The 23,269-nt window shown below is 35.3% G+C and overlaps 1 protein-coding gene across 2 annotated transcripts in view; it reads right to left on the bottom strand.

Annotated features, from left to right (window-relative positions):
- The window catches only part of LOC126914142 (protein timeless homolog), a 249,824-nt gene that overhangs the window by 215,979 nt on the left and 10,576 nt on the right, over nt 1-23,269 (bottom strand). For both annotated transcript variants that reach the window (XM_050717653.1, XM_050717654.1), the window contains one exon: nt 18,125-18,222. In XM_050717653.1, the coding sequence (XP_050573610.1) occupies nt 18,125-18,222 (98 nt within the window). The remainder of the gene's footprint in view (nt 1-18,124; nt 18,223-23,269) is intronic.

Here is a 23,269-nt window from a genome sequence, read left to right as displayed (position 1 = left end):
TAATTGGTTCAAGCAATACCTGTGCTACGTTAAGCGACAGGTGAAGATTGAAGGATTATATACGCAGCACTGGCAAATGTAATCAGCAGGAATTTCGTGTGACGTTGCTATGTCAGATATGCATGCTTATAATATATGGATATCAACGTTTACAAGGATCAGCAGGTCTATCCCGATTAACCTAAGATACATAGCAATTATATCAGTGATAAGGTAAAGTAGGGAAGGAAATTCAATTTTCCATCGTTATCTATCGTTTCGAAATTGAAGAAAATCGATGTTTTATCGTCGCCTTTGAACAACTCTTATTTCTCTTTATTCGGTATGAAATATTTAGCTATTATTTTGTACAAGCCTGTACGATATAGCTTTACTTACTTTATTCAATGTATCTTAAGAAATGAAAAACGATGCCCGATACGATATTTGAATTAAGAAAGATTAGTAGTCAGACAAATCTGATTCAAATGAAGTCTTTAAAACGATGTCACGTTTTTCTTCTATAACCACTTCAAATATAATCAATGTCGAATCATTTATACGGCAAAAAAATTCAATTATTTCCCCAACTGTGTTGCAGGTTCCCCATGTAAACCACAAGATTGGACGGATTTATCAAGCGCCCGACTACAAGTATGAAATTATTATTCTCGACAATTCTTCGTCGTCACCAACAGGGGGTTGGTCTACTCAGCCAGCAAAGAGGGATTATTTAACCAAATCTAGCCAAAACGAGTTCCTTTTTCTTCTGTCCTCCCACCATTCTCTTCCCTCTACCATTCTCGATTCCTAACAGACTCTTTAAGTCGCTCGTTCAATCTTGAGTGGCTGCCGCCAGTTCCTCCTGCCTACAGTCTAGAGATCAGGCTAACGTTACTTCGCTGAAATCTCCTTCCTTCTTTTCTTTTTTTTTCCCTTTTAATTTGCATAGAATTTCGGCAGGTTAGTATCTAACGACAAAAGAGTGGCATAATCAGCGATTTCGATAAGCGATCTTGCCTCGTAATGATAGTCGTTTCCTTCTTTTTATATTCTTTGTTCTGTGTCGTTGCCGAGACAAGCGTACGAAAGTAACAGCTCACAAACACGAAAACGTGATGCAATAACATGGAAATGTTTATACGCGGCCTGTGTTTATAGTTAAATATTTGCAGTTCCATATTCTTCTCCGGCTTGGACAAATTTGCGAGGATAAACTGCACATTGATGTGAATCGGGCACACATTGATGCGATCAACTCCGGCAACACATGGTACAGTTAATATGGATTTTATTATATGAGATCCATAAAACTCTCCGAGGCGCATTAAGCGGTTCACGAGTTGAACGTGAAATAATTCTTCAAATTTACGCGAAAAGGTTTAATGCGCATGATACGAATTTGTAAGTATTATAAAACGAACGTTTTATATATATATTGTATATATAATATACAATATATATATAAAATGTTATTGTTGTTTATGTTGTTTATGAAGTATGCATAATGACAAAACACGAATATCTAATTTATTGTGATTTACATTTTATTGAAGTATAAAACTTCTCGATAGAATTTCCTTCAAGTTTCATAAAAATAGATTCTCTATCGAAATGCAATTTAGTTTCATTACTAGTAATAATTGTTTCAAGAAGTACGTAAATTATCGCGAAAAGAATCTAAAAATATAAATGCAAGTAGTGAATAGACAAAAAATCTGAAGATGAATTTAATGGTGAAGTCGCGCATAAGAAGCTAAGCTAAAAGTATGTAATCTCATTTGAATAAGTCTGATCAGGAGCATTAAAGTTACTTCAACGCTGAGAAATGTAAAACATAAGGCTTTCATGTATACATATGCATTACCACTTATAGTCAAAAAAACCCTTGATAAAAAATAATGAATACCGGCTATACAAAACTGTACAGAATAATTGAATAAAAGCAATAAATTATCTAAATATATACACAACTGAATGTTTTTGTCATCTTGTACGTGTACGCGATTTTTCTTTCATGATTTTCCTACATATTCTACGCGCGGAAGAACGAGCAGGTATTCCATATCTTGACTCGAATGTTAATTATAAAAATTGAGGAGGCTTTGGAAAAGGGAACGCCTGCAAAAGGAGCCGAGCATGCTAATGATAAACGCGTATTTTTGCTGCGAAAAGTCATGAATTCCGATTCATGTTTATAAAGTGCGAAGTTATGAAAAGGTATAGATTGTGTGTGTATGCATAGCTCAGCGAAACGGGTCTGCTGTTGAAAGAATATCAATATCGAGAAAGTACTTGTCGGAAAGTACGTCTCTTGAAAAGTTTCGTCAGGGAATGTAGACAATAAATCTTTTGCGAAGAAAAATACTCTGGTTAGGGGGAGGAGAGCATCATAAAACAATATAAAGTCGGAAATAACGAGAAAAAGGTAGACGGTGTAAAAGTTGTATCAACGCGATAAAACAATTATATTTCTGTTGTATAGATAGGTACTATAAACTCGTCGACTAGTTGTTTATCCGACTTGATCTGTTATGATCTTCGACGTTTACTCGATTCAAATTACGAACACTGTCGGACATAAGAACTAAGACAACTATTTGAATAAGTTAAATGATAATTATGTATATGATGTAAAAACAAAGAAATTTTCAGAAAATGAAATTGACCAGTTTGGCTTTTTAATGACTTATTTACTAATATATCAACAAATTTTTCTCTACTGAATATTTTACGTTGTAAGACGTATCCCTCAATTTAAAGTCATTTTCTCAATTGCCTACACTTATATTGAATCTTTTTGCTTAATTATCAATTCGAAGCTAACACTACAAATATCAATAACGATATTTTCAATAACAAAATTTTATACGGGAGAACGTTCGAAAATAACAGAATATAAAATAAACTTTTTTAAAAATGTTCATGTTAAATGGAATACCTACGTAGTAATTCCAATTTTTGTTCACTTGTGCCAACAAATAAAATCAGCGAAAAGCACACAATTTCCATCAAATGATACATTTTATCCAAACAGGGCAAGTCTCCTAATACTCATAGCCAATAATACTCTTTATTTTTATCTCAAAATCTTTTAATATTGAAGAACGATGAAAAGGAACAATAAAATTATATTTCAACAAATTAAACGATCGCTATCAACTCTCATTATAAAATGCTACAAAAAAAGGATCTAAAGAGTGACCCGTCACGCGTACAGTGTACAGTGTACAGTGTCGAAAGCGAAAAATACTATCCCGTTTATTGACAGATCGTAATTGATTTCCCATCAATTCAACATCATCAGTTAAGTACGGAAGTAACGAGCTACTTTGGTAACCTTGACTGGAATATTGGCTGTAACTTACATATTCCTTGCAAATATTAGCTTTGTCTAGAAAATTATATTTTCCACTTTTTTTCATGCCTGGATTCTTTTTTTTAAATTGTACATTCTTTATTTCTCAGTCGTCCTTGAAATCTTCGGCAATAACAGCGTGGAGTAACCTTCCTCCGGAATTTTTTGCGATATCGGATACATTTAATCAAAACGATAAAAATATCATCCAGACGAATGAAATGTGGGAAGGAAAGAAAGCGAAAGCCTATCGGAGATTTCTTATTTTATGGATCAGACCGCGTTCTTCGATGAAATTTATTCGAGGCAGTAAAACTTCCCTCTCTGTTACTAAGCCACGACATGGCAAGTATCCAAGATCGGAAAGTCGTTACTCGATCCATAAATTAACATCAATGGTCACTTACATGCAATGCACAATATTCGTCTGAAAATTAAATTTTTCAACAAAATATCGTGCACAGCCCAAACCTTATAGATGTAACAAGACACGCATAGTGTAGTCTTCAATAGATATACGAAAAAGATAACGTACGATCGCGTTACTTGAATATACATACATCAAGTACGGTTATCTCGCTATTTTATGTTATGATCTGCATTAGTATATATTTCAAATAGAAAATTTGATAACAGTATGATTTCTAAAGGATATAAAACGGGGAAAACAAGGTATTTTTTATTCTCATCGTACATGGAACTTTATAGGTCGTTTCGCATGATACGGCTTGAATACTCAAGAATGTCGTGAGTTCATTTACTACCTTTTTGCGTTTATTAGGTAATAAATATATAAAGCAAAGTAAACTTAACCAAAAAATTACCAGATTTAACACCTATAAAATTTTTTGTACATAATACGCGGTAGAGAAAAAGGGACATCGCAACATGGAACATGATTATAAACTCTTTAGAAGAGATTTCAAGTACGTTCTCGCCCGATTATTTTAGAAATATTTATTCGACAAATGGCGAGAATATATATCAATGAGAATCTAAAAATTGAATTTTTATTGTAAAATATAAAGGAGAGTAAATTACTAGTTTTCCAAATTTAATACAACTTTGCTATTATTCAATTTATGTAGAGTTTTAAAAAATACCAATTTCAAACTTTTTACAATGAAAGGAACGGGTATTGTTCGTGAAATATATGTTTAATTATAAAAACCTAAAAACCTGTTAAATATCTGTTTTCGATATAAATGGCCATAAGACGAAACGTTTCAAGAACAAAAATAAATGCACAAATTTTATTCCTAACTTCTATCATCATAAAATAAATTATACACCACAGAGAAACGGAAAATAAAAGAAAAATAAATCACTTCATTAAGATGTCGTTCTTTTTCGTATGTTTTATTGTTGCAAGTAAAGTGAATTAAACAGAGAAATGTTCTTTACCTTATCTTCTCGTAAATTGATTGAATACTATTTGATCATTAAATATCTAGTATTAACGATAGTTAACTGTGATAAAGCTGAACAATATAATACAAAAATTATTAAGTGTAATATCAAAGGATAAAATCGTATTCAGACAGCACAATCATTTCAGTCAAATGATAAAGTACTAAGGGGAAAGCAAAACTCATCAACATATCTAAGCCAAGATCGACCTAATTTCTAGATAAGAATTTCTTACGGCCCGACCGGTGTAAAAACAAATTCGACGAAGGCAATAAAAAGCAGATTTGTCGCCTTGAATAATATTCCCTGGGGATGTCATTAACTAGGCAAATGTCTTTCGAAAGTGTCGTTCCAAGCCTTCCGTGCTCAGGAGACGTGCATTATCTCTCTGCAACGTAGTTTCGTCTCAATGTAGATCATCGAGGACACTGGCCATGCCTCCACGCCACTCACCCACCTATCTGCGCTCACCCTTTGCTTTTATTACGAGACGGTGGATCGTGATAAAAAAGTGAAGAGCTATTTCGTACTCGTATCAAGGGAACTTGCTCCCCGCCCTCGGTTTCCGGCGTCGTTCTACATAGCCCTGTAGCCAGGCTCCGTGGCTACACATTTAAATTTATCTCACGTCGTTTCGCGAGAACCTAATTGTGTCGTCGAGAAGTCATTAAGGCGTGCTTGTCACTTGTACTTCCTTTGAGCCGGTGCTGCTAATGACAATGCTGGTTTAAACAATACACTGTTGTTCGTTCGTACATTTTACCTCTACCTATAATACCAACGATAGCGATAAACAATACTTTATCTTGTTTCGATAAGCTAAAGCAAACTTCTCTCTTTTTTGATCAAAGTAGCTCGCCACTTTCGTTTTACGGAAAGGTAATTAGCCTAGTATCAATTGTGAGACTGAATGAAATAATGCAAGATCAATATACAATACATATTTAGCTGTGAAATTTAACGTAACGAGATTTACATTTGTTTATATGATAATTGGTACGTCGTTTCTCTTTTTTTCTCCTATTTTAATTATACGGAAGGAAAGTTCTTGCTAATATCATTTTTCTGAAGCGTCTCTAGTGTTCGACGTAAGTATATATTTCTTGAGAACGAACAAATATAACAATATTATTGAATATTATTGGTTACTTCAATATTTTTATCTCAAAAACAGATATAATAAAATAATAAATAATATTAATGAATAAGCTTTGTTCTTCGTTAACGTATGTGATATGTTTTCTTCTATAATATACACAAATTTTATTACATTATACAAGGTATTTAAAAAAAACGTGGACGATATTTGTAAGATATATGTATTCCAGACATCAAAGCAACAGAAAAGATTGATATACAGAAATTTCATTTGAAGAATATTTTTCAAATTATAAACAGTTTACTCTTACCTTAAAGATATATTAGTAGCTATCACTTTGACATCTATTTTTATATAGAAATGAAATCAATCAAGAACAAATCTTTCTTCTTTATGTGGACCATCATAATCGAAATAAAGTAAATCTTTCACATTTTATATTATATCGTGCATGCTAAAAATTACAAATAAATGTAATAAAGTTACTTTATCACTACATAAATAAGATGCTGAGAAGCACGTAATTAAACGAATTCCTTTGTGTCATCAAAATATTCTTAAGAGACATTTTTTCACAGCTTATAAAAATACAATTTCTCTTTATTTTCCTATTTTACATTCTTATCACTTTATGAAGCATTAAGTGTAATATCGACTTCTTGTACCATTTCTTATAATATTCTCCATAACTAACAATTTCATTGAAAATCTCATTTTGCCGGAACAAAGTTAAAGAGAATTTGCATACTGAATCGTTTATTCAAGACCATATATACTAACGAATCAAAGGAGAAGCTCGATACGTAAGCTCGGGGGAAGCAGCATAGAGGCGCGTAACGAGAAGATGTAACCGAATTCCAAGCCGTATTTTACAGTTCACTGCCTTCCAGAAAGCTCAGTAGCAATTTACATAAATATAGGGACGCACCTCGGCAGCCGCGATAAAACGCTGCTCTTCCCGTGCTCGTAAAAAATCCGGTAATTGGTTATTGAGTCATCGACTCTGGAGAGCGGAATTCTCTTGCTGCGTCCTCAATCCTGGCATTCCTTCACCCGCGCCTAAGTTCGCTACGAAATAAATAACCAGAGGCGCGTTCGATTCGACGCGGCATCGATTCAAATTCAATTTTCTATCGAAAGTTTCATGCAGAGTCGGCGAACGAAAAGAACGGCTGATCGAAATACCAAGAAGATTGCCTGCCTTCGTTCCGCGAGCCTGGCAAACCAACCGATCGTTACCATAAAAGCACCTATGTCGAATTTTATTCTTGCCCACGAAACTCGACTTTGAATTTCATGGCCATCGATAGTTGAGTAATTCTTTGGAATCGGTGATATTCGAAATAACGGTTAAAATAATCGAAGAATTCGCGAGGAATCAAGCGCGCGGAAAACGAGAGAATCGTTTATACGGAATGAGTCTACGTGGTGGAAAAATTTTCGATATTTGCTGAGAGGAAGCGCTAAATCCGATTTAGGTAGTCCGACTGAAACGTACGGAACGACCTGCCGTTCGGTTCCAGCTTGGAGGCATGTAGAGTCAGAATGGCGTATGGTGTATTTCATTCGTGTGCCGGTACTCTGCCGTACTAACTCTGTTTCGCGGAACATTACACCTGCGGTTCCTAATTCGAGGAAACGTATCCGCCTTGCGGACGATTGCCACTCTGATAGGAAGAGATCGAAACGGTACAACAAACGTATCGAAAATTGTCGCACTTTAAGAAATCTGCAGAACTAAATAATAGAATATTTTCTAACAATGTGTATTTTAAATAACTTTTAACTTACTGTAATAGAAATATCAATTTTCGTGAATGGGAAAGTTTCAGAATATTCGTAAACGAACGTTCAATGTATAACATAAATATAAATAGGACTTGTTAAGGATTAATAATTTGAGGATTACCTATAACTCATTTAAGGATTTATCCATTCAAGAGTTAATATTTGAGTCGCAACACGTTATTATTATTATTACATTTTATAATATTTCATTATGATATAAACATAAATTATATTATAGATAATTGTTAAGTAAGATACGTTTACTATTAATTGTTAAATAAGCGTGACTTATACGCTTCTCATCGATTAATACAAGAAATCTAAATAAATGGATGTGTTTTACTTTACTTTCTTATACTTTCTTCACTTCCTTCACTTTTCTTATGGGTATTTCTTACCGAAACGAAACTTGATAAATCTCTATCTCGAATAAAAGTCGATAAATCTCTATTTCCTCGATTTAAGCAATTATTTGAGCCGTCTTATTACTCCATTAATTAAAATAAGTGTCTGCGCACAAATAATAGCCTTCGATACTACAAAAGTAGTGTCTCTCCATCTTCTGTATTAACCACAGACTATAATGATGATGCAATAATGTCAAACGAGAATAATACATTCATAACCAAAAATACATACTGTTGTTATTTAATTTTTATTCCAAACTCATCGTTTATTGGAATTCTTCAAATTTCAAACAACCTATAACTCATTTCAGATTTTTACGCTTGATGAAATTTTGGGCAAGCGTAACAAGCGGTTACTATCACGACAGAGAGACTATATCTTAATAACGTTACAATCGCGTAAAACGGGAAATTGAGCTGAAAAGAGTCGAGAGCTGTGGATGATTATATTAGAGAACCAAAATATTAGCTAAAGGGGCAAGAGTTGGAACGGAAAGAGCCGGCTAAGTGCCGATAAAGGAGAACGTAGAATACGAAATAAGAAAAAAGAAAGTCACAAGAGCAACACAAGGGAGTAAAAACGGAGCCAGAAACAAGAATATAGTAGCAAGGGATAGAAAGGAACCGTCGCGTTTCTTTTTGTTTTCATTAAGGAAACAAGAACTGAAAGCGAAAGAGCACATAGAATGAGCCTGAAGAAAGGACGTCTTGTTCGAAAGGGAGAAACGGAAACGAAAGAATCAGCTCGGATCAAGGAACACATAAACAAAGCTACTTGATGAAAGAAGCAAATGTGAAAAAGGTGCTGGTAGAGGTTACGATTGCCAACGGCTTGGAAATAGAGGCCAGACAAGCAAACTATGAAGTTCAACTAGAAATTCGTTAAGGCTATGATAACAACGGATGCGTGTTCTGACAAACTGTGCAATGCGGTCATCCCTCGAACTTCCACTAGTGTTCATGAGTATTCGGATATTTTGATTGATTTGTAGTCATAATATTTGAATGTGACCAAAGTATACGAACTAACGATCAATTAGTAATTAGAAATATCACATACTATTTTTTTTTTTTATATATATATATAAAATCAGCAGATTATATAAATTTAAACTACTTATTAGAAGATAAACTACTTACATATACTTTTTTCTATTTACTACGTGTTACTACTACACAGATTTGATTTTAAATCCAAAAATGATTTTATTTATTTTTTAATGCAGCATAGAATATATGAATTTTATGAACCATGCATAAAATTATAAAGATTTTAATAATTTTCTAATAATTTTTCGAGTTTATCTCGTCATCTGGATGCAGGTATAAATCCAGAGGACATAAGTCAGGAGATGATGCACCGATAAGAATCTATACTTGATTCGACTATTACGAAGTATTCCTTGGAATTACAGTTTGTCAGAACACTCACCCATTGTAACCATAGCGTAAGAAAGATATGAATGAAAGAGAAGGCATATAAAGGCGAAATTAGAGAAAGAAACAGGAAACAAAGAAAACTAGAAGTTAGCTGGAAGGGGCTGTCGATGGAAACGGGAGAATACGATGGCTTCGATACAATATAAATGATGCCGTCTATGTCTTTGCCACCACGCACCTACGCTGGTCCAACTTCCATTTACATATCTGTATTATTCAAACACGAATGTTATTCAATTTCTACGCAACTTGCAAATACATTATTATTTTAGCCAGCGCGCGACCGTCTGAAAAAGGTAAAGATATCCACCGTATTTCCATTCGCCGCACATCAAAAAGGAACAAGAAAAGTGCAAAACGGAGGAAAAACAGGAACGCCCGTGTTGAAGTACTATAGAAAGCACTTGACCTTGGACCTGGGGAAGATTTCTGTTATTTACACGAACGACTCCGGTCTCTCTTTTCTCGTTTCTCTTTCCACCAATTCTCCCTCCCTACCTCACTTTACAACTCTGACTGCGCAATTATATCGTACTTATGAAACATATTTTAATGCTGAAATAAACTTAATCCGTCCCACGTTTCCGCTCAGATATTTGTTGCTAATATTTCGCTAACCAGCGCATGATTCGTTGATTTATGCTAAAATTATGCTTACTGCATTCCCTTCTGGAACATGGTCGTTCATTCGAGACGCCATGTGCATAGTAAAATTTACAGAGTATTTTATCATCTAAAATATTTCTGTCATAATTAAGATTTCATGGAAATGTTTCCTCCGAAAGTTGTACAGTTTTGGTTGGGATATTAATGCAGAGTACAAGTTCAACGTATGGTTACGACACTCTTATTGTATAAGAAAGACTTGATACGATGCAATAAAAAAGACACTTCCTTTATCTTTTTATTATAGGTATAAAATGATACTAAATGGAAAAGTCATTTTGAAGGTAAATTCAATATGACTTACAATGAGAAACATCCCTCATAATCGTTAAAAATCATATAAACATAATTCTTTCTTTAAGTTAAAGACAGCTGCAAAATAATTTTTTGTTAAATGTCTCTTGAATCCGCTTCATTCCCTTATGTAGATATCGTTGCGAGTCTCGTGCAAATTGACAGGAACAAAGTCAAATTGATAAACAAGTGAATATTTAAAAAAAACAAGAAGATCGTCCATTTCGATAAAACGAGAGTATCGTAACTTACGTACGTAAGTACTTACAAAACTGTGCAAATTGTACAGGAAACGTTTTTATGAAATTTTAAAATATTACAAAATATTATAATAAAATCAGGTGATGCACTGCGTACTTTTCATGAAAATAACAGTCGATTTCGCATATTAATACGAAGCAACGAAACGTTTAGTTTCACAACAAAGGAAAAACTGTGTAAAAATATAGAACGTTTCATTACAAACCAAATATGGAGGAAAATAACCCGAAAGAACAAAAACCGGTTACCATGTAGCGCGGTAAACGATTGTCATATAAATTATGGAAAATGATAATTTACAATTCTGTTCCATTTATTTTCGTTGGGGTACGAAAGTTCCCTAAATCATTTCGCGCAGCGTTGTTAATTACCTGGAGGCACCTTCGTAAATATAACTGAACATCTCCCGCGGGTTAATTGGCGCAACCGTTCCCAAAGGTACGTTAAAAAAATCGTTATTTCGGTGTAAACCTCTCAGCGTGGCCACGCCGAATTTTTAACATTGATTTGCATTCATAGCGAGGCGCATAGCCATTAACCGAGGCAATTTCATGGAATTTAACCTTCAATCATAACTTCATTAACTAGCTGCGGGGAGAATCGTCGCATTGCAGCTTACGTAAGGGTGAAGCACTCTCGGTGCCCCTCTTGCATACCATTTGTATAGCTTATAACAGGTTCAGATAGCGACGAGTGTGTACTGAAGCGTTGAATGTTCCCCCTACTCTCTGTGTCCCGTTTTTTAAGTGGCCGATTTGCCCCCAAACGAGCTTAAAACGAGAGCGAAAGAAAAAGGAAACGAGAGAAATCGTCATTGCTATGGAGCAAATATTGCGACACTGTTCCGGTATACGTCCTCCGTTCTCGTAAGAAGAATTTACATGAAGTGTAAAAACGTGAGAAAAGAAGCTTTAAAGAGGGAGAAAGCGAAAACAGACGGCAGAGAACCGTTGAAGTGCTTCTCAACGTGTTAATGGTTATAGATCGTTACTGAAAGAGTTATTGTGCCATCCACAGGAGAGAAATTGCCTGAAAAAGAAACATTAACATCACGATTGTCTGGCTGACACCTGAACACCGATAAATGTCAAGTGGAAAGCTTTAAACGCGTTATCTTTTCTTCACAAAACAAAAGTTATACTTCATCTACTGTCATTATCCCGGTTAAAGCTGATATAATCTCATATCGTCGAACAGTAACAATCGCCACTCATTAAACAATCGATTCAAATATATGATTCGTAAACAATGCACGTGAAATTAATACTCATCGGTCACACTTCGATACATTAAAGTGACAAGTGAAATAGGTTATGAAACCTAAGAGCACATAGACATTTGACATAAAAAGCTCGATACTTTCATAACTCTCGATAAGATATTTAATGTAATGAATTATTAAAATATTCAATTGCAGCAGTTTAATTTTAAAGTTATTTTATACAATAACAATCCCAATTCGTGATCAAATCTTTATGTAATTTCAATCTCTGCGCTAGTATTGTAAAACATTATTCCAAAGAATCATCTAAAACTATGCCAATAGAACGTGAAACAGCTCGCAGGCATACGATTGTCGCTATTGTAAATTTAAGCCAGAGTCGGTGAATTTAATAGCGAATTGCAGATTGGTTTGTCCCATAATCTCATGGAGTAATGCAGCGAATCGCAATTTGACCAGTGGAAGGCGAACAATCCACACCGATTCTAGGTAAATTGGTGTACGGTTCGTCCTCTAGCATGTAGGAGCAACGCAACGTCAGGGTGATACGGACATGTAGACATATGGTGGTGATCAACCAACTGAGCGAGAGTGTAAATTTCCGCCTGTAGTACACCTCGAGCGTTTCAAAGCAACCGGTTCGAACCGATCATTGTTTCTTGAGCAATGTGCAGCAGAACGGGCAAACAGACACACGCTACTTGCCAGATTAGAGATAATAAAATTTATTTCGAGATACATTTGCATAAAGGTACTAAAGAGCGGTCGACTGGTTATTCTGCCCAACATCGTTCAACGACAGGCTGTAACGGGTGTGGATGATAGCTCATATTTTATCGAAAATGTGACAGTTCGTCGATACTGATTTCCAAAGTGAAAAAAGAAATTAAATTAACGATACCGAGCCGTCCTCATAAATAACAGGATTATAAATAAATCGGAGAGAACTTTGATAATAAATAACATTCGACAGGAGGATAGAAAGCGACGCGAACAATTACATGAAAAATTGTACGACATTTCTCATCTGGTCCTTGGGTAAATAATATTTCTGTCATGCGTCTGCGGACGTTGAATGAAGAAACGGGAATATTGGAAGTACAGTAGTTTAGTCACCCCTATTTTCCACGCAATTCGGGGAGACCTTTTACGATTTTATATTTCTTCGATGCAAGGAACAAGTTTTTCAATAAACCTCTCCAGGTAAGTCTCTCGAAACCACTTTTCCACCTCACTAACGTACCATACTGATCTCGTTTCTTAGGTGGACCATACTTTTGATGCAATCAGAGATACTCTTCCAAGTTATGATTCCTAGACTAGTGTACGTTGAAAACCGTTAACAGATTGGTCGAATCAGAAAATAATTTTATGAAGCGAAGCGATGCGTGCATATTCCCAATCTCCGATTTCCTAGCATAAATTTTATTTTTGCAGAATAAAATGGACCAAGATGTATGGTATGTCAAACATACGTTCATCTTTTAATTTAAATTTCGTTTGGAATTGACAAATTAAATATAATTTATGAAATGAAATAATAATCAATATTCCACTAGTTTATTTACGTTCATAATTCGTAATTTCAATTATGCTTCTATTATCTCATTCAAGATCCATGATGACTTTGACAGATTGAAAAATTAGTGTCACGAAATGTATATTGTCAGACAGAAAAATTTACACACACCTCTTAAAAGTGAAATATCATAACAAAGATATTAGTTCTACAAATAACACGACTTGTTACACATAAAAGGAGAGATAAAAGGATATAAAATAAAATCTTACAAAAAGGTACTTAATATTATACGTTTTAGACATTGATAGAGACAAAAGTTTCGTAAATTCTGATGTAATTTCCTTTCAAGACTTTTGTCAGTTAAGCACATTAGGTCTTTGTCATTTCTTTCGGAAATACTTTAATGTACCGAATAAATTCAATTATTTTATATTGGCATGTAACTGTACGTAATTCTATAATAAAATGCATTTTTCTTTTTTTTAACTTGGCGCTTTGAATTCTCTGACCAACTATATTTATGCATATACATATATTGTACATGATTAATGGCATAGTACTCAGCAAATATAATAAATAATCTACGACCAAGAGATAGCTAGTAAATATTTGAATTTCATGAAACAACAACATTGCCAACCAAATACTTCTCTACACATTTTAGTAATTTGCCACTAAATTGTTTAATAATTAATAACAAGGTGTATATACAACTAAGATACGTACACGAAGCTATTATAACGTGGGTAAGAAGAATATTGGCATTGCCATAATAGAAATCTTTTTTCCCAAGTCTATTAAATAATGTTGCATAGTGAATGCATAAACTGAGGAGATGGTATGCAATTCAGAATATCTGAAATAAAATTTGAATATACGAACACTTGGGTGAATGCAAAACTTTCCTGGCCTCGTTTGCACTCTATCATCATCGAAACACAATTCCTAACGTGATCAGATCGTCATTCGATGCACGTAGAAGCCCTTCCCGAAAAAGCTGTCACAAAGGTGATTTCGAAGGGATAGAAATCTGACGGACGAGGAAACAGGTAAACAAGCTTATTCTACTACATCGGCGAGAGATTGCCACCCTCTTGTACGGTTTGCATGTCTAAGAGAACCCGAGCCAAGCAGTGAAACATTACACGCGCTTCGAGCCAGTGGTGTATAAAACAAAACGTATAAAAAGGTCAGAAGATACCTTGCTGGAAGACACTAAGTTATGGAGCGTAAAACCTGGCAAGAATGAAAACAAGATGAACGGCGGACATATGGTAGGGTTCGTTCCTAGGGTACCATGTAAATTCTATCGTTGCTAGCTCCACTCTAAGGTACAGACGAGACTTTCAATTCGGTTTTCATTCATCAAACCTTCGACCTCCAGTGGAAAACTTATAGTTTCCTTATTCTGATACATCCATCAAGTATTCAGTCCAACAAGTTAGAATCGCGCGAGGGCGAGAGAAAAATTGCACTGCAGAATGTCGCATCTTCCTTGCCTGTACTGCAATACTTCACACGAAAGTAGTATTCGGTGAAACGTATATTTGGTAAATGTTACGCGGAGACCATTCCAAGGCAACATAAAGGACATGTATAAATAAAACCCTTTCGACTGGCTCCAAGATATCCGACTCTGTCGATCATCGATTATTTATAAAAAGAAAAAAACACTTATCAGAGAGATTGTACGCCAAATGGCCGTCGTTTTAGAAACTTGCCGAGCAAATTCGTCGAATATATAGGTATACTTGCTTGTAAAATTTTCCTTTCCTCTTAATAAATAGAGCTAAGTATTGGTATCGGGAAAAGATTTCGTTCGAACCGATTGTTCGAATTTTACTCGCAGGATATCAATCTCTTTCTGTTTATATATCCGTAATAAAATTGTAAAATGTAGCATGATCAAGAGAAAAAATTGTACACTGCCCGCAGTTATACTAGTTCCCGACTAAATTCAGATTTCCCTGACGACTAATTTTTCTCGCCGTAAGCGGAACGTTTATCTTGGTGTAAAAACAAAAAAGGAGACAGGTCTATCTCGTGAAATATACTCCGATTTTTGCAGTACATTTTATCAACGCGGAACAGACGCTCCATTATGCGCGGCAGATGCAAACGCATCAGGACACGGCCAAGTCGCAAAATACAAGTACCGGTGTGCATAAAGTACAAAAGCATAGGCGAAACGAGGAACAGCAACGATCGAATCATGCGAACTCGGCGCAGAATCAGCTGATTTCGTTTCGCTCTATTGCATGAAACACACCTTGTGATTCAAATATATAATAGCAAGTTGAACGTGCTCTGTTGCTATTTCTCTTCCTGTTCCGTGCACTCGATTCATTTTTCTATTTTTTAGTCTGTGTCAAGACCAGTCAGTTCCTCTGATATATATATGCAGATCGAGATAACACCTAGCAATAACTTTAACCCTTCTAAAATATTTCTGCTATATATACTTAAACGATGTAAAATGAAAGAATCGAATAAAAATTATTTAACATCGCAATTAATGCGATGGAAACGCGAATTAAAAAAAAATAGAATGAGAATTGTAACTTCGAATTAATTGCACGAAATATCTACATACAAACATGTGTATACAGTAAAACATACATCAAATATTGCGTGATATTTTTGAAATCATAAAAGTTTGATTAATAATGAGACAAATGTTGATATTTTAATTTTGTTCATTTATGTTGAAGAAATTTTTCACATATTCCTTAAAATAAAATCCTATAATTGTATAACATCTACTTTCTATTAAATCTACATGCATTTGTACGTCATATAGACACCGAAAACACTCAATACGCTAACGAGGAAAGCATATGCAACAGACTACACGTTCAATGTCAATCAATTTAACTAAGCAATATGCATTACGCTCATAATACCAAAAATAAAAAATAAGCGCAAAGCGTAATCAATTTTAGTTTTTATTCGTATTGTAAGTAAAAATGTATACATCAAACTAACCCAAGATATAACGTAGCATCTACTTTACGATCACCGTTCTCAAAAGAATAATTTTTAATGTATCTCGTAGCTATCTAATTTTATGTTTGAAAATTTGACAATTCCATATTTCGCGAATCATTATACTCGTACATCTAATTAAAATATTCTTTTGTGATGATGTATTTCAATTTATTTTCATTAAGAAAGGCGGCCAACGCGTCACAAAAGACACAAAGGGGAGAATCGAAATGAAAAGGCATAACATCCCATTGAAACGTTCAGAGCGGTATGACCATTGTTTCTCCGTTAATAAACATAGATAAATACATTTCGGAAGATGGAACGTCATGAAATCTCGGTGGTTACACAACATAGTTATTCATACATAAATTAGAAGCGTGAAATGAATACCGAGGGTGTATTTAATTAAATTTGTGTCATGATGTACGTGCCAGTTATTACAACCGGTCCCGCAGGTGTTCCCCTTGAGTAAAATTACGTGTTTATAAGTTTTTCCTCTGTTAATATCTTCTTAGCACAAGTATCCAGCAGCTCGTTAATTTATTCTTACGGAAATTTAAGCAAAAGAGAGAAAAACGAAAGGTGAGAATGAATATTTGAATCCGTCGGTTGTAGAACTATTTTATTACAAGCTCCAGGCGATTACGTTAAAATTTCAAACGCTTGAGTAAATAAATATACGGCAGTGCATGCTCGATTACGGAGAATTTTCGTACTCGGAGGATTTGCGTTAATCTCCTGTATCTACTTATCATAAAGCATCGTGTGAATGTACGCAAGAATGCACGTAACGTGTAAATGAAATAAAACGACATTTTGAACGTTGACACCAACGATCACATCGTGACATTTGACCGCAAAGAAATTTCATAAAAGGAATCAGATTTTAGTTCAATAAATTCGGTTAGTTACGAAATTTCCGCGAATTTAAATTGGCCAGCTTATTACTTTCATGTTCGAATGTAATAAGAGACTTTTCACCTTATAATCATACGCCACCAAAAGTAGCACCCACAAGTTTCTCGCAGGTCTATGTATACAGAAAATATAATTTTCTCGATAAATTCAAGTTATACAAGCAATCCCCATGGGAAGATGAGTAGAGGGTCGCGCAAAAAGTACTAACGGCCACTGCTTTCAAAGTACGAAGTTTTAACTTTATCTCAAGCTCCCTACCGGAGATTGCAAATATATGTATGTCGTCTCGTTTCCTAGAATCTCATTAGCGCGATATTTTGCAGAATTTAATTTAAACGATATTCGAGGCGATACGGTGTTAGCCAGGAATTAAGTTTTCTTTTCAAGGACCAATTTACTACGATCGAAATTCTCATGTATATTAAGAATTTGTATCATGCTATGTGCTAAAAATTGTTGAAAATCTACAAACCGAAAAGAGAGATTACAACTAACGATGCTTTCACCTCCGTTTCAAGGTTAATAAATATTTTAAAATGCGTGCCGCAACGATAACAAATTTTGTTTCTAAGGTATGTATATTTAGAATAATTACTGTAATATTTAAAAAAAATCTAAAATGTTCATGTTAGTGACATAAAATTTACAATTTTACGATTATTGATTTTTCGTTATCTTTTAATTATTAAACAACCGACAAATTCAAATATATTATTTGATTACATAAAACCAAACAAAAGCACTTCACACCAGATGCAAAAATGTTACTCACCACCCAAGTCTGCGAAGAAGATTTCCCGTAGCGCTAGAAACTCCTCCCCCGACGTAATATTAGCACTTCCGAAACTGTCGTTCTCGGGCCAGACTTCCCTGCGAAATGATTTTCTACATTCAGCAAAGATTCCTTCCTTATTATTACAACAAGAAGCTTGGAATCGATAATTCTATCCTTTATTAAATATCATATTGCTTATGCGTATACTCAAATACTTTAAAGGAAGACTTTCCGCGAGACCTTCAAGCATTATAAAACATATTGCTATATAACTATTTTATATTTTATATAACTATTTTTTAAGTAGAACCGCACTGTATTATACGTACGATACACAAAGAAAATATATTTCATAGAAAATTTAGTTAATTTTCTACTACAAAAAGAGACAAATTATTAAATCAATGTATGGAAGAATATACAATCTCAACTCAAATCATGAAAACGACCTTTACTAACGAGATGTAACTTTCTTCTGAATTTTAAATTAAAATACACTCCAAGAATTATCCAGGGAAATTGTAAATATGGAAAATTAAAAATATTCCATGGCTGCAAAACTTCCCCGACACGGTCTTCTAACATTTATGCGAACGTGGCAAAAGAAGTAACACGTATATTGCGGAATGAGATTAGCGTGATTAAACAAAGCGAGGCACTTAATGATGTGTTTCATTATCTTGAGTAGCATACGTAGCAAAGACACGGAAGACGAGACGATGAAAAGTAGCAAAAGGGTAAGGGAGAGATAGGAGAAGAGGTCCGAGTGGCAATCTCAATGGGTCTCGTAGAAGGCTCCCTTGAGTACGAGAACCTCACCGCGATCTACGCCAACATCCGGCTGCTTACGTCAAGTGTTCACGCCCAACCCTCTATTCTTCCATCTACCTTCGGCCATCGTCGTCGTCGGTGTACATACATGCATAACGTCCACGAAGTGCCTGTGTTCTAAAATATCCAGAGGTAGAAGGTGGTGAAGTCAGCCCCGAGCGTGGAAAATGAATAAAAAACCGTACGAAGAAAGATTCTCAGGGAGACGATGGCACAGCTGCTTCGCGATCCACTCAAATTTCATTGAATTTATTCTCCAAGCTTATCTTAGAAAAAAACACTATCTCATCGATGTTTTCGTTCAATGCAAATCCCAATAGAAAACGATGTTCAAAATTTTCTTTCGTTACTTGTAAATAATCCACTAAGAAGGAAAGGAAGCAAGAGATAGGAATTGACATTTCAAAAGCAGGCTTGTTAAATATTTAAATATGAGTAATAAAAGGAACTGGTAAGCTTAATTTGAAGATGAGCTACACGAAACAAAGCTACATGCTGCCTTCAGTAAACAGGGTGGAGGAAATACTAATTGCTTCGCATGAAGATCGTCCTTCATAAAGCATAAGAGTCAGGAACAGAGAGAGCGAGTGAGAGAACCTGTCCGTTTTACGAAAGTTCTATTCCCTGTGAGAATCCAAAAGCATCAAGGAAAGGAGAAAGTCCTTGTACGTGACCAGAGGACAAAGCTAAAATCACGCCTTCACCTTGACGGAACACTCATGAAAAAGGGTGTAGTTAATGGCGGAAGATTCCTAACCCTGTGCTAGATGGTGGCTGGCTTCTCAGGAAGTCTTCACCTGCCTTGAATTTTCATTAAAAAACTGCTGCACGTAGAAATATTCTGAAAGGAGAGTATCATCAAAGAGAACGCTAGAGACGACGAAACGTGATTGGACAACGAAGTCGACGTTAGAAGTAGACGTGCATAGTGGCACACTACTTGCTCGATAAATATAACTACTCTGTTTCAGAATTCCAGCTTATCATGTTACCATAATAATACCTATGAATGGTGCTGTCATTATACGAGCTTAGCCAAATCAGCATCCTCCGGAGCTTGCACTCTCCTTATTCGATTTGCCTGTTACAGTATAGATTGTACGATACAATATAAAGAAGATAATTCTCATACAGTCAGTATTAGTGGTCTTAATCATTCCGTTACGAATGAATTATTTTACCAAAAAACAATCGCGTAATTATTAGTATTAAATTATCTATTTAATTACACAAACCTACATAAAAGAATTTTCCTTTCCATAAAAGAATTATCTTTTCTGGCAACTATATTAAAAAATAGCATTGGCTACTTAAAACTGTCTCCGTCAATATCTTCACTTCTTCTGCATAATACAAGGAGTAATAAAGAAACAAAATGTACAAGCATTAACATCTATGAACACTTTCATGCACGCATTACTAAAAACGTATTGCAAAACACATCTCATTTTCCTTACAACAAAACCTAATCCGTTTATGGAGCATGTCAAGCCGCAGGTCAGGAAAGTCTGGCTACTTTCGAGAGTGCAAAATCCCTGACTTGGAGGGAGAATCCAATAAGCGGGTAGGAAAAGGGTGAAGATGCAGAAGGAGGGAGTCGAGGAGAGAAGGGAGGTTACGTGCTGTCCCCAGGGCAGAAGAAGTGGCTCGTATGGGGTCGCTGCTGCTGGCTGTCTGAATAGAAATCCAGTACCATACAATCCCCATTATCCCCCGATTTGAAGTCCCGCGACAATGGAATCTCTCAGACGCGCCTCAACCAACCTCCCAATCCCATCGTCCGAACTACCTCCTTTGCCAGACACGGAACGAATAATTTCAACGCGTCAATTTTCGCCCTTGACACTCGAACATTCAAGACCAGGTTCATCTCTTAGTTCGAGGTCAGAATAGCACAACTTATCGGAGGTAGATTGGCTTTGTTCAATTCGAAATCGAAAAATGCTTGAAATTAAGTTATTTGAGGCTCGAATCGCTCGTAACATAGAAATTGCTAAATCCCGAATTTAGAATAACAAGAAAGATGTATATAACAAAGAATCGATCCAAAAATACTACAGATAGTATCATCCTATAAATCTAGACGATTATCAATAAAAAATATATTCTACGACTGTTACATTTTTAACCAAATAAAATCGTAAAAAAATTCTAAAAGTAATGATCCGGCAATGTTTTAATTTAAAAAATGCAATGCAAATTAGGTGAACATTGTAATTTCACCCATGTATCTAATTTGGCAATTTTCATTTGCTTCTAATTACAGCGGTAGAATCTACCCTTCAAACCAGAGAAAATTCCAACTTTTAAGACGCAAATAAGACCGTTGATTATTCGCCTTACTCCTCCTCGTTTAACACGAAAAGGGCTAAAAGCTACGCTTCTTCTCCTTAATTATCCTGCGACTTTGAGTTATCCAAGCCTGAACCAAAGTCAGCACACTTTGCCGGTGGCACCGATGCAGATGGTGTAAGTAGAAAATTAGAGGATTTGAGTCAGTATCTAAACGACGAGAGTATTTGCTAGGCAAACGGAACGCGATCACTGGAAACTCTCCATGCTTCTCAAGGGCAAGCTGTACCTAAGCTACGTAGATATATGAATAAAAGGAAATTCAAAGCATTATACTGTTTACCGTAATACCACCAGATTATCAGAAATGTGTTATTAATATCTCTTATTCTGAGCCTACCTCTATATGCTACATAGTCAACAGTCTGCTGCTTCCTTTTATCCCGTTGTATGCACAAGGTCGGCATGAACCAGAAGCTTCCATTGTGTACCGGCTATGGCAAAGCTTACCCCATAAAATGGACGATGGAATATTACGAACAATCTCCTAAAGTACTACGTAGAAGTACTGCGGTGATGATACCGCCTAAAGAAAAATCTGTAGGAAGGGCTATAACTCCCTAGCTTTACGAGAAAGACCGCTCACGATGAAGCAGTTTTTTGTTTCGGCAATTTTACTCTAGTGCCTTTGAGATGTGTGTTAACTGCAACGAAAGCTCTTTAACTTGCACGAAATCTCATTCACTGAAATTAAGATACTTCTTCAACGTGTCTTGAAGTAATTTTAAGATCAGAAAGAACTGCGTAATTGAAAATCTTCTTAGCTAAATATGTACTATAAAGTTAATTAGCGGGTAACTTGCCATGAAATGCAATACATACAGGATAGATGAATATCGTATTCGACAAAAATGTTATTAATCTAGTAACTAATTGTAAAAATAGATTTATAACCGGCGTACTGTTATAAAAAAGAAACCCTTTGTACGCAATGTGAATACAAAGAACTCGTTTCTGCATCAACGAGTTCATCGACAAAAGAGGTATTAATCTAGCAATTAATTGTAAGAATAGATATAACTGACGCACTGTGATAAAAATGAAACTCTTTGAACGCGAAGTGAATGCAAAGAACTCATTTTCGCGTCAACGAGTTCATCTCCAAAGTATACTGCTCCCGCGAAACCATCGATGCGGCGATTAAGGCTACCAACCAGAAGGATCGATGGGACGGAATGGAGAAACAACTTAACGAAGGGAAAAGACTCGTGAGTATATTTAGAGGCAGAGCACTTCAAAGGGACAGGGTTCAGTACCGCTTCGGACTCATTGAGATGAACCAACATGCATTGACATATTTCAAGAACGGACCATCCCTTTCAGATTTAATGCAATGTAAATATCAGTGGAAGAGTAAACACTTGCCAGCTAGCCAATTAATTGGCCCAGGCTTCTAAAGAAAACGAACGCTGAAAAAATCAAATGTTTCCATGAAACAGACCTCTCTGAATAATTTAATATAAACACTTCGATTAAATGAGCGACAGTCACTAACACGAGCTTTCAGTACTGAATACATTCGATTCCTTGCATATTCGATATCTTGTTCTTAAAAAGTACTACCGACATGTTGTATGAAGTTAATATGCTATATCTTCTTTCTCCATTCAATAAAAAATTCATTTAGTCGGTTGAACGAAAATAGAGGAATGCATAACTGAAACGTCTGAATACTTACAAGCGGCAAGTTTAAAGCGTAAGAAATAATTATCACTAAGGGAACTAGGATCGTTTAAGTTAATTATTAATTCCCACATACAGTACATTTAGCATGTAACAACTTTGGCAAAATAAAGCTTTAGCAAACCACCTATGTGCCTATACAATATTTTAGATATCCCGAACCACTCACCTCGTAGCTGTAACATATATTTTATACTCAACCACGAAAAAGGTAGAGATTAGCAAGAAAAGCGTGAAAAGCAAAGAAAACTGAAAACCATTTTGTTGAATACATTG

The sequence above is a fragment of the Bombus affinis genome, chromosome 3 (genome assembly GCF_024516045.1).
Source record: "Bombus affinis isolate iyBomAffi1 chromosome 3, iyBomAffi1.2, whole genome shotgun sequence".
NCBI classification, from domain to species: Eukaryota; Metazoa; Arthropoda; class Insecta; order Hymenoptera; family Apidae; genus Bombus; species Bombus affinis.
Note: the sequence above shows the minus strand (reverse complement) of the source record. Positions and strands in the feature narration are given on the sequence as shown.